Here is a 12,378-nt window from a genome sequence, read left to right as displayed (position 1 = left end):
TTATTTTTTAGGGACTGTCTTCTTCACCGCTTAAAAAAATTAAGCGGTGGTTTTTTACATTAGGTTAACTAATACAGGTGAGCTATCCGAAGGTAAAAATTACAGTGAAGTCAAAGCATTTTAGTTTACTGTGAGTTAAACTTGCAGCAGTCAACCCCAGCCAGGTGTGGATGTAAAGTGGACCTCAGCAAATTTACCTTGCAATAAAACTGAAGAGTTTTGTCTTCACTGTGTTTTGACGTCAGGATACTCATGCACATTAGTTACCCTGAGATAAAAAACGCAGTTTTTTTAAAAAAACAGTGAAGACGAGTCCTTAGTAACACTTTATTCTGCAGGACACAAAATACCACACAACTTTCCTTTATTTACAGATTAGGCAGGCAGAAGGTAATTGCCTGATCTGGACTTTGTCCTGGACGCTACATTTAATAATGCCACTTCTGCAAACAGTGCTACGGGATCTATAATGACAGCGAGAATTAGGATCTTTATGTCCCCTCCAAAATACTGCTTCTGGATAAGGCACTTTCCGGACAAGGGTTGTCCAATGGACAGGCAGTGGCAAGAGTAATATTGTGTTGTTCCTGCTGGGAGATACAAAAAGCTTAGCTAGGGCAATAGTTGGTATCTGTAATCACCATGATTTAATAACAGAGATAAGGAAAGATTGTGTATGGCCCTAGCATAGATGCATGGTGAAGGACAAGGGCATAAGGAGCCTTTTTTATATGTGCCCTATGTGCATGGATCCAACTCAGTAACAATCCATGTGCCAGGGGACTGCACAGACTTGACCTTCTGACACCCCCAAATCACCCCAAAGATGCAGAGGCAGGGCTATGACCCTATCTTCCTCCATACTTATCCAGAGAGAGGGCCAGGTACTCTATAGGTAATGGGCTTTAACACCCTAAAGATGGTGCAACGTATGCATTCCCCCTGTGTACTGGAGGGTGTTGGATCTCGTGAGCCTAATCTTAAAGCGGTCCATATTCAGTTGAAACCATGAGGGAGGGCAGCCAGCAGTCAAGTAGCCTGTCCTTCTGTCAGGTAACCCCACTCTGGGGCAAAGAGGATACACTGGTGTAGGGAGGTATAAATGACAACCTAGGTGAATCTGGCCCAAAACATTTCTTGATTGACCCAAAATCTACTGTCCATAAAACATACAGTCTCCAGGTATTTTCTCTTCCTTAGGGACACCCAAAAAACAAGAAAAAAAAATGTAGATCTCCCTCTAACCTCCAGACAGCACTTAACTCCTTTAAACCATTCTAAGGCATTAGCATTATGAAGTGAAGCAAACTTTTCTGAATTCTCTACGAGCAGCCTCTGAATTAATTAATCTCTGAATTAATTTAGCCAGGATAAATCCCAGAGAGTTACACTTTCCTGTTTTCATGGTATTTCCTTTGGCATCAGTGTCACCCTGTTTAATGTTAACATCAAATATATCTTATTGTGTGAAATCCATAAAGCAGGTAAGTGAAGACTGAAAGGAATCAGGGTTATTTGAAGTTCATTATTAATAGAATTCAGAGTTGCTAGTCTACTCTTGCGGTTAGAGAGTAGAAAAATACAGTATGGGAATCCTTTTGCTTTTAATACCAACCCTCTTACATTCAATCTGCCCAACTTGCATCTATTTAAACCTATACTGCCTTCATCATCTCACTACTCACTTATATTTTTCTAACAACCAGCTGTAAACTGATTCCTAATTATAAGGTAGGCAGCTGGTCAGATTCCAACTGCAGTTACATTGGTATACATTTAGAGCACCCATATTGACTTCAGTGAAGTGTCTCCAGGTTTCTACTGGTGCAAGTGAGCGAAGATTCTGACCCAGTAAGTTGTTATTGAAAGTGCCTCCCTGAATAGTCATCATTTTCCATTCAGCTTATTTTCCCTTTGATCTATTGGCTGGTGTAGACATAAAACAGTTTTCATTTAAAAAAAATAAAGAAAGAAAAGAAAAAAACCACACGCACCTGCATGTTTTGTGCCTGCTTTTTCTATTATTTTAAATCAGAAATGTCATAATGGGTAGCTCCCATTTTCACTTGCATCCTGCAGAATTGTTTGAGGTTTCTCTTTTTTTAATGTGTTACTTTAAAGTAACTACAAATTGAAGAAAAACAACTTTTTTCTTTTAACTTTATAAATCAACACCTAAAAACAGATAATACAATTTGAACTGAAATTTCATCCCAATTGATTTTTTTTAATGCCCGTGTTTACAATTCATCTCAAATGTTTTGGGGTTTCTTGGGCTTTTGAGGACAAACCTTGCTCACCTTCATGAGTAGTTCCACTGAAGCCAGTGGAATTACTCAGATCAGTAAGAACTGCATGATCAGTACACAGCCGAGCCAAATTCTGCTCACTTACACCGATATAAATCCAAAGTTACTAAAGAACATTATAGGAGTTTTTCCAGATTTATGCCAACATAACTGAGAACAGAATTTGGCTCATAAATTCCAGAGGATCATTTAAGAATGAACCAAACGTTAGTATTAACTTTGAATCCAACATTATCAGACCAGTCCAAGTTTGACAAATGCAGAACAAAAATACTTAAATCCTCACCTACGGTTGCAGAGAAGTTAGAGTAGGCAGAGTCATTGGTATATACAAAGGTAGAGTTATGGGAAGGAAGCACAGTGAAGTTGTGGATTCTTAGAGCTGGGTGGAACAACAAAAGAAAATAAGCAAAACAATGAATAAACACAAAATCAATATGAATGATCCAGTCCATATCTCTCAACACAGCTCAGATCAAATGTTATTCGGTGGCCCTTTAAACTAAAACATTCTAGCTTCCCTCCAACTTTTTTGGTATAGTGCTTGTCTATACATAAAGGTTGTACCACTTTAGTAATAGTATAGTTAAAGTGGTACAACTTATCCTAGTGTGGACATACTTATATGCTTTATGCCAGTGTAGCTATTCCCTCAGGACAAGGGGAATAAGATATAACTGCATCCACACTAAAAGATGTATTGGTATAACTATATCAGTTTTTAAAAAATAATCACACCCTCCCCCTCCAGCAACCAAAAATGTTACTTTGGTACAAAATGTGTGTAGACCAGGCCTAAGGGAAACTGACATGCAGATGGCATTATCAATAACTTCAAAAGGACACCATCAACTTAAAAAAAAATAATCATACTTTGATCTGCAGATATTGTACCTACTATCATTTCAAGAACTCTGAACTATAAGTGTTTAGGAAAAAAAATATTTCTATTGTTTTAATTTGCTTATTTTGTACATTTCACAGCATTTCATATGCAGTCATTTTCACTGTTTGTCCTGAATGGACAGTTAAGACTTGATCTAAAGCCCATTGAAGTCAATGGAAAGACATTCGTTGACTTTGGATCAGGCCCAAAATCAGTGGAATATTTCATATAGCAACAGAAGAGGGGAAAATGTATTTAAAAATAGAAAAATATGAATGTAAAACTATAGGAAAAAATTAGCTGGGGGACAAAGGGTCAGATACAGCACCTGAAAATACCCATAACCCCTCTGAGATTTTTTGCAATTCACTATATTCTAAGTCAATGATGTCCCTTTAATTTCTTCAGTCAGTTCTAGGATATTGCCACTATAGACCTGAGATAACAGCCAGTCAGCATGGAAAGTGCACAAAAATAACCTAATTTGGTGTTACTGACTCCCACAACAGTGAGCCGTTGAGAGGTATGAAACTGGATTCCAGCCACACAATGACTTCAACAAATAAAATGGATTAACATGATGGACAAGATTATGATGCTCCAAGATTTTATGAGAAGAAACATGGGATGAAAACAACTGCATGATATTACAAGGGGGAAAAATAATGAGAGACTCTAGCAGTGAATAAAAGAATTGCATAATCAGAGAGTGGTATCAAAAAGCAGGAAAATTGTCACCTGCAGTAGAATACAACAATAAAGAAAATCCTTCCTATGTCTTCAGATGCAGGCACGCAACTCCCATTGAAGCCAATGGGAATTATACACATGTACTGAAGAGTAGAATGTAAACAATTGCAAGCTAAGAAAATGGATTATCTACAACAACATTAAGGAAAGAATTCAACATGGTTAAAAAAAAAACACAAAAAAAGAACAAACATTTTCAGATGTTGGCATCCTCCCAGAAAACATACTGTGGTCTGATCCCAGAAATCTTCACTCACATGAGTAATCCTTATTCATCTAAGTCATCCCACTAACTGCAATAAAAGTGCTCATTTGAACAAGTGCTATTCAACTGAGTGAGTGTTTGTAGGATCAGGCCCGATAAATTGAACTATTTGAATATATGCTTGAAATGGCTTCTGAATTTCAGCAGCTATTGTTCCTTTTGAAAAAGAGCACTTCCTAGCCCTAACTGTGTATTTCTCACCTCTTATTAATTATTATTATTATTATTTAAGAGCTGCATTTCAGGTTAGCTTTCACCCAAGTTCCTTTGCGAATCTAGCCCAGAGCCTACAGGAGTTAGACATTCAATTCCCATTGTAAATCAAGGAGAGTTAGACACCTAACTCCTTAGGGACTATTTAAAATCTCACTCACTCTGTATTTGTGCATGGGTATGTATGTACCAAAGCAACTGACGATAATATGATTTTAATGACACTTTGGATCACAAAACAATTTCTCTTCATAACCCTAAGACTGTGTAGACTGCTCATAAGATGTCTGAGAATACTTTAAAAAAACCTCACAGCTTTGAAATGCAAAATCATTTGGACTGTCAAAATATTTGCTGAATATATAGATCTCAACTGCCATGGCTTTAGCTCTAAACTATTTAGCTTTCATATCTCCAGCTCCCTTGCTATTTACTATGACAAATATTTATGTTACTGTCATTGTCACAAGTCCTGCTTCTACCTCCATTTGTATCCCGAAACTCATGGATTCCATCCACATCGTCCAGGGGCCAGTAGTGGGATGCTGACTTTAAAACTTCAAACCCTTTAAAGGAAATACAGATTATAAAAGGTCATAAACACAGCATCCAAGGTCATCTGTAACAAGTCTCCACAGATATTTCAATGTAGAAATCAAAAAAGAGGAGATCAAAGGATTAGTCAAAATAAAACATTTTATGTAAACCAAACACTGCACACAAAAAGGGAACATTTGAAATAAATCAAAATAAATAAATAGCAGTGGGCATTAAAGCCATGCATTATATGAAAAGATTTCTGATAGTGCATTGCAGGGAACCTCTGTTTTAAAAAGCTGTGTACTTATTCTACTTCAACTGCATTAGAAATATGCTATGATATAGTGGAGAAGGAGAAAGCTGTAGACAATGTATATCTTGATTTTAGTAAGGCTTTTAACACAGTCCGGCATGACATTCTCAAAAGAAGACTAGGGAACTGTGGTCTAGATGAAATTACGATAAGGTGGGTACAAGAGTGATTGAAAGACCATATCAATAGTTCACTATCAAACTGGTGGGATGTATCTAATGGGGTCCCACAGGGATCTGTGCTGGGTCTAGTACTATTAAATATTTTCATTAATGATTTGGATAATGGAGTAGAGAATATGTTTATGAAATTTATGGATGACACCAAGCTGGGCCGATTTGCTAGCATTTGAAGGACAGGACTGGAATATAAAATAACCTTGATAAATTGGAGAATTGATCTGAAATCAACAAGATTAAATTCAATAAAGACAAGTGCAAAGTACTACACTTAGGAAAGAAAAATCAAATGCCCAACTACGAAACAGGGAATAACTGACTAGGAAGTAATCAGTTACTGAAAAGGATCTGAGAGTATAGTGAATCACAAACTGAATATGAGCCAACAATGTGATGCAGTTGCAAAAAAAGGTTAATATTCTTGGGTGTATTAACAGGATGTTGTATATCAGACACAGGAGGTGATTGTCATGCTCTACTCAGCACTGGTGAGGCCTCAGCTGGAATATTGTGTCCAGTTCTGGGCACCACACTTTAGGAAAGATGTGGACAAATTGGAGAGAGTCCGGAGGACAGCAACAAAAATTTTAAAAAAGGCTTAGAAAACCTGACCTATGAAAAAAGGAAGGTTAAAAAAAATAAAAACAAAACTGGCCATGTTTAGTCTTGCGAAAAGAAGACGGATGGGGGCGGGGGGACCTGTTAAGGCTACAACTATATGAAGGGCTGTTATAAAGAGGACAGTTGTCAATTGTTCTCCATGTCCACTAAAGTAATGGGCTATATCAGCTTCAAGGGAGATTTAAGTTAGACTCAACATTAGGAAAAATCTTTCTAACTAGAACGATAGTTAAGCTCTGGAACAGGCTTGCAAGGGAGGTTATAGAATCCCCGTCACTGAAGGTTTTAAAGAACAGATTAGACAGACCCTGCCTAGGATGGTCTAGATTGACTGGGTCCTGTCTCAGCAAAGAGTGCTGGATTAGATGACTTCTTCATGACCTATCCAGTTCTAGATTTCTGATTCTGTGTTGCATAAAGATAGAAGCCCTGATGCTCAGCTGGTGGAAATCAGCATGGCTTTACAGAAATCACATTCTGACTTACACCAGCTGAGGATTTAGTGCTAATATTTTAATTTAACAAGTACATTTCTATATTTCATTCACCCCCACACTTTACCATAAAGATCCACACTAACTTTTAAGCCACAGTATTTAGACCGTTTTAAGGACAATGTGCAGAGAGCACCCAAATGTTATATAAGGCAATGTGCAGAATAACAGTTTCCTTTCTATGGCTTGCTTCCTTCTTTCTCTACACCTCTGAAAGGCCTCCTACCCGTGTTCCAACTCTGCAGAATTCAAGGGGCATGTGGAAGAGGCAGCTGAGCTCGTCAAGACACTTCCCCTCTCCCCAAAACATACAGGGAAAGGCAGCACAGGTTAACACATCTTCAGGCTATCCTGATCTGTTCTGTTTTCATCTCTGTCCTGGGAAGACCTTCCTCTCCTGATGGGTGTTGAGCAACCACAGTAAATAACCTGCTGGAAGCATGGATTCTGCAGGGGCCATGTTGCCCAGGGTTTGGAGCAAGCCAGGGAGTGTGGCCCAGCAGCAGAAATACAGGCAAGAGGCATGCCATGGGGATTTGGGAGGGTCTAGAGGCATAAGGACCACACTCTTCGCTGGAAGGAGTTTCCTGGAGTGGGTTTCAAGATATTTAGTGGCACTGGAAAAGAGTTAACTGTGCTGTATGCTGCAGCAGCTATTTCTTCAGAACCCTTTTTTCCCCCCAAGAAGTAAAAAATAAATCTTATGGCAAATAGGAACATTTTGTTTCCCTAAACATCTTCTGTTGCAGATGGTTACACTGAGCTCCAGGTGGACAAGTTGACAAAAGCAGAACATCTGATGGTTCCCATTTCCCAGTGGCAGATTTATCTACAGAATCTAATTGATGTCAGCTAAAGAATACTTTAGGGAGATGTGAATTCTCAAGCTGGAGCAGAAGCAGGCTGCCCAGAGCAATTAAGTCGTGTGTTAAGGTAACGCTATTTTAAGGTGTAGCATTAATAATTAAGGCAAACACAGATTGTATTTTATGTTATCTTATTACTTGTAAGAAACATTTTTTATTCCTAGAATAACTAATTTAACCAGCTGTGCTGGAAAAGAATGTGTAATCAACTGGAGCAATGAAAGGTTTAGAAGAATGAGACAAGTTATACAGTAAAACCCTCTTGCTATTACAAACAAGTGTGTTTTTTGCTGATCATGGTGGCAAATCATTCTATTGGCATAAATTAATCTGTTGCTTCTTTTCTGATGGCATGGGGTGCGGGAAGACATCTACAAACCAAGCATTTCCAGAGGTTAAATGTTTTCAGTTGTGTTTTAATTGAGTTTGGTGCTAGTTAAGAGATACACGAGAGTCAAGTCTTCTATTAAACCACAAAACAGATACTACAGGGATAGTAGAGCTTGTTAGAACATTTTTGTCAAAATGAAATTTCAGCAACATATGCCATTTAATTGAAGCTGAAACATTTTGGAGACTTATCACTTTCCAAGAAACTGCTGTTGGGAAGGTTTTGGGGAGGGCAAGAGACTATAGCTGGCTGGTTAGCACATTGCCTGGGACATGAGTCATCTAGATTTGAGTCCATACTCTGCTGGTATCAGAATGATCTGGGATGAAAAACTATCCTGAAGCAGAGAAGGCAGGATTTGAGACTAGGTATCTCACATCCTAAACTAGTGTCCTAACTACCAAACTATAGAGCAAGCATACAATTTTTTTTCCTTCCAGTGCAGAACAAAAACAAATTTTGAAACCAAGTGCAAGACAAATTATTGTCCTCCAGTCACCTTCAATGGGTAGGTGCCTAGAATCTGCTCAATCCCTCTGCCCAACTGCTCTTTGTCCCCAGCATGCCACTGTATCTTCTTCCATGCTTAGAACCCCCTCGTTAGTCTTGCTTGCCAAATGATCTCACTATCATCCTTCAGCTCCTGGCACAAAACATGGTATGTCTGCTACACCTTTCCATGCTAGCTTCTTGCCCTATTTCTTCCCCCCCAAAAAGCACCAGAAAGGAGTAAAAGAGGAAAAACAAAACAAAAACAAGCCAACTACAAGAAAACCTACTTTCCCTACCTTTCATGTATGCATGTGTGTGTATTATAGTGATCCATGTTTGCTATTATAGTTGGCCTGCACTTATGATGCCCAATTGAAGACTTGGTCCTGCAAATTCTTATTAACATGAGTAGTCCCATGTAAACCAATAGAACGGCTCATGTAAAGAGAAACTCACAAAGGTAAGGAGTAGCTTTAGTGGGATTATCCATGAAGTAAGGTACTACTACCGACCCCAGATAAGGATATCAGAATGATTTAGTGTAGCCCTCTCATATAAATTACATGGTGTCAATAACTCTCTCTCTCTCTCCTAGAATTTGTTTAGATTCCCTGGCAATCTTCCAGGGACCTAGGGAAGGAGAGGGGGTGGGGAACAGAAAGGCATATTGAAATCAGAGTGAGAAAAGTACCAGGAATGCAGAACTCACCAAAATGATCATACAGTACATATGCTAGCCAAATGGTCCAGGGACCTTATAAAAATTGGGTGTGTAAGTTATAACAAACCACAAGCAAATTTTCCCTGGCACTTGCAGCCCGTCCCCAATATTCCATTCACCTTAACAGTGTAACAGAGCTTCTGTATCATATGGACACAAATAGATTTTCTTCATTGTAGACCTGAAGGGACTTGTCCACCCTCCCGCCCTTCAGTGAAACTGTAGCCAGCATAATGAATGTCTTGCTTTAGATTTTGCCCTCCTCTCTCCCTCCTTGACACAATTTCAGGGTTGTGTGACAAGGAGAAGTGGCAAATTTAGAACTATGGAACTAAGGCAGCTGCATTTGCTGCAGCCCTGCTTCACACCTCACCTGTCAGCCAGAGTACACTACCCCTGTTTAACCCTCCATAATGTTGTCTGATACCATTGATCCATACAAGGGACAGGAGCCCCAGCTGCCCTCCTGGTGTAGAAACATTTGCAGCGGTCAGAGAACCTCTCTCAAAGAAAGTGCAGCTTGAGAGAGTGTGTCACTGGTACTCAGCGATACAAATGTGGATGAGGCTAGATGGTGCCACACGTTACTTTGCATACTTGCAAAATCTACGGCCAGCCCTAGCTGGGAGAGAGAAAGAAAGTGTTTAAGTAGGAAGACAAATTACAAAACACATACACTTGTAATTTGATCTAATTTCCTGACAACCAAAGGTCCTGCTGAGCTCAGTGGGAGTTTAGGTGTGCAAAGAATGCAGAGGGAATGGTGTATAGGATTAGGAGGGGGCTTATTTTCCTCTGGGTCCCTGAAGCTTTGGGTTGTGCCCTAGTTCTGTCTTCCAAGAGCATACACCAGCACACCCAGAAGAAATGAAGGCTGCAGCTTTCCAGGGCACCAAGAGAATCCACATGGGTAGATGATGCTGATCCAATTTTTCTACCTGCATCTGCATCCCATGAAACCTAGCAGCTCCACCTCTTTGTGACAGCAAACCACGCAAAGTATAGAATGTGTGCACACTGGCTTGTGATGCTCCTTTGTGCAGGTGTCTCCCACTCCCAGTAGCATCTAATTTTCAGATGAGTGAGGAATAGGAAAAGAGAATCAGAGTGACCAGAGAGGAGTCAGAGAAAAGCAAAAAAGCCAGAGAGAAAATGAAGTGATAACAATTAACTGCATCAGAACATGGCACTTCATTATTTTTTGCTATATTACACTAGCACCTAGAGGCCCCAACTGAGATCAGGGCCCCATTATGCAAGATAGATATTCTACAAACACATAGGGAGAGTCCCTACCGCAAAAGCCTACAGTCTAAACAGACAAAGGTAGAGAGAGGAAACAAACACAGAGAGGGTAAGTGACCTACCTAGCATCAGACAATAGATCAATGGCTGAGCCAGGACTAAAATGCAGATCCTTCTGATTCCCACTCCAGCATCTTCTGCATTAAACCATGCTGCCACTACAGCTTATGACCAACCCATCCCAAGAGGGCTTTAACAACAACAACAGTTTGAAAACCACTACTATACCTGCTCCCTTGACTTCCCTTTTGTTTTGCAATAACCATTAAGGAGCTGTCTATGCTACACATAGAACCAAGCTCGAAGACCGGATTACAACATAGTTCAAATCCATAGCATGATTTAGGGGTTAGGGTGGCGCTAGGCCCCAAACTACAAATTGTGACTGTTCTATAACTGCGTTGCCCAATATATAGTTTAGCAAAAGCCTATGTTTCTTACATTGCTTCACCAGATACGATTGCCCAGCCTTACCTATAGGAATTGAGACAATGTGTTAACGTTTGCTAGATGATGTTGAAGCAGAAGAAATGCACATGAGCAAGGGCAATAGGTTATGTGTACTGTAATTAGGACTGAGATAACAGGGTGGGGGCAGGACAGACATACTGCAATAGCATAACAGTGCTTTTCCTGCTATAACCACTGTTTTATTTTGAAAGTACGTACATATGGGCAGGAATTAAAAGCACAAGACAATATGTGGATTGGTTAAAGAGTAAGATTGTACTTGTACACCACCATGAGGTTAAACTATCTGTGTGAACGGAAGATCTCTCCAATTACATACATACACACAAAAAATAAGTCAGTGATTTTTGCATTGAAAACAGATGACTGGATTTCAGAAGAAAAACATACTGAAGTTCAGTCCTGAGCAAATTATACTTTATCATAAAAGGCTTTTTTTCTTTTTTAAAGAGACAAGCCATGCAAATGCATTGTAGAGTTTATAAACTGGCATCTCTAGCTGTAAGTCAGTGAATTTGAAGTGCTGCTTATTAACGCAGTGTGGTGAAAGGAAAAATAAACTGTATACGTCCGATTCAAAGAGCAACTTAAGGTAAAAAAAAGTTGTAAACACAATGGTTTGTAAACTATTGTGCATAAATGCAAGCAGCATTTCTTTTTGTACTTGTGTAAGCAGAATGTCAGTGTACTGGGAACTGCAATTGTAACTGGTTGAAGTTGTTTAGTGTTCTAGACTGATTGTCGTGCATTATATTTTTAGTATGTTACTTTTATTTATGCATGTCTGATCACTGTTTCTTTGGAACTACAAAGAAAATGGGAAGTGCATACCAGAAAGTTTTACTAAACATATTGTAACAGTTAAGCCCAAGATGGTAGTGATAATAATGATAAAACAAAAAATTCCTTACCTGGGTGTCTGGATAGCCCTGAATTGTTTCCATACACCTGCATATAAACAAGATATTGTGAAGTAAAAATATCGCTAAAAGGAAATCCAAGTAAATCTTAATGTTAATCAGGTTCAGAATATTACCTGATATTTAGACTGAAATAGAATCAGCAAGGAATAATGACAGAGCAGAGACAACAAGTTGTTCATGGTCTTTTTGAGGTTAAAAGTGCAACGGAGACCAAATTCCTGTGAGATTTCAGTCACAAACACAAATTCTCCTTTGCCACTTCGTTTTCTTTTAAAAGGGGCATTTTCCACACAGGTTCAAGCTGTCCATTCCTTCAGTGACAGCAAAATATTCTTCCAGATACTTCATGAATATTTGTCTCCTTTAGATTGGATCCCTTTTGTTATTCATAAATGCATTACTATGACTGAAGCAAAATTATAAGATGAAATGTATTAGTTCCAAAAATGTACAGTTCCACAAAAAGAATGCATATAATTCTGCTGCAATTTGTGCCAAAAGAGAGATCTTATTTTTCAACTTTTGCTTTCTATCGTCTTTTTCTTTCAACTTTTTTCACTTTGTCAAAGATCTGAAGTCAATTTTAGTTCTTCAATTAAAAAAATACCTCTTTATGGTACATAAGGCATCTAATTCTCA

General features: G+C 38.9%; 1 protein-coding gene across 3 annotated transcripts in view; it reads right to left on the bottom strand.

The window, feature by feature from the left end:
- The window catches only part of ADGRD1 (adhesion G protein-coupled receptor D1), a 248,188-nt gene extending 236,054 nt beyond the window's left edge, over positions 1-12,134 (bottom strand). For 2 of the 3 annotated variants that reach the window (XM_067539758.1, XM_067539760.1), the window contains exons 1-4: positions 11,853-12,134; positions 11,728-11,764; positions 4,906-4,989; positions 2,596-2,691 (exon numbers count right to left, since the gene is read on the bottom strand). In XM_067539758.1, the coding sequence (XP_067395859.1) occupies positions 2,596-2,691; positions 4,906-4,989; positions 11,728-11,764; positions 11,853-11,918 (283 nt within the window). In that variant the 5' untranslated portion in view covers positions 11,919-12,134. The remainder of the gene's footprint in view (positions 1-2,595; positions 2,692-4,905; positions 4,990-11,727; positions 11,765-11,852) is intronic. The other variant, XM_067539759.1, reaches the window with a different exon arrangement.
- Between the last annotated feature and the right edge of the window lie 244 nt (positions 12,135-12,378).

Source organism: Emydura macquarii, unplaced genomic scaffold, assembly GCF_026122565.2.
Source record: "Emydura macquarii macquarii isolate MOO-44397 ecotype Brisbane River unplaced genomic scaffold, CSIRO-AGI_Emac_v2 contig_554, whole genome shotgun sequence".
Taxonomy (NCBI): domain Eukaryota; kingdom Metazoa; phylum Chordata; order Testudines; family Chelidae; genus Emydura; species Emydura macquarii.
The sequence above is the reverse complement of the archived record's forward strand: the minus strand, read 5'-3'. Positions and strand labels throughout refer to the sequence as shown.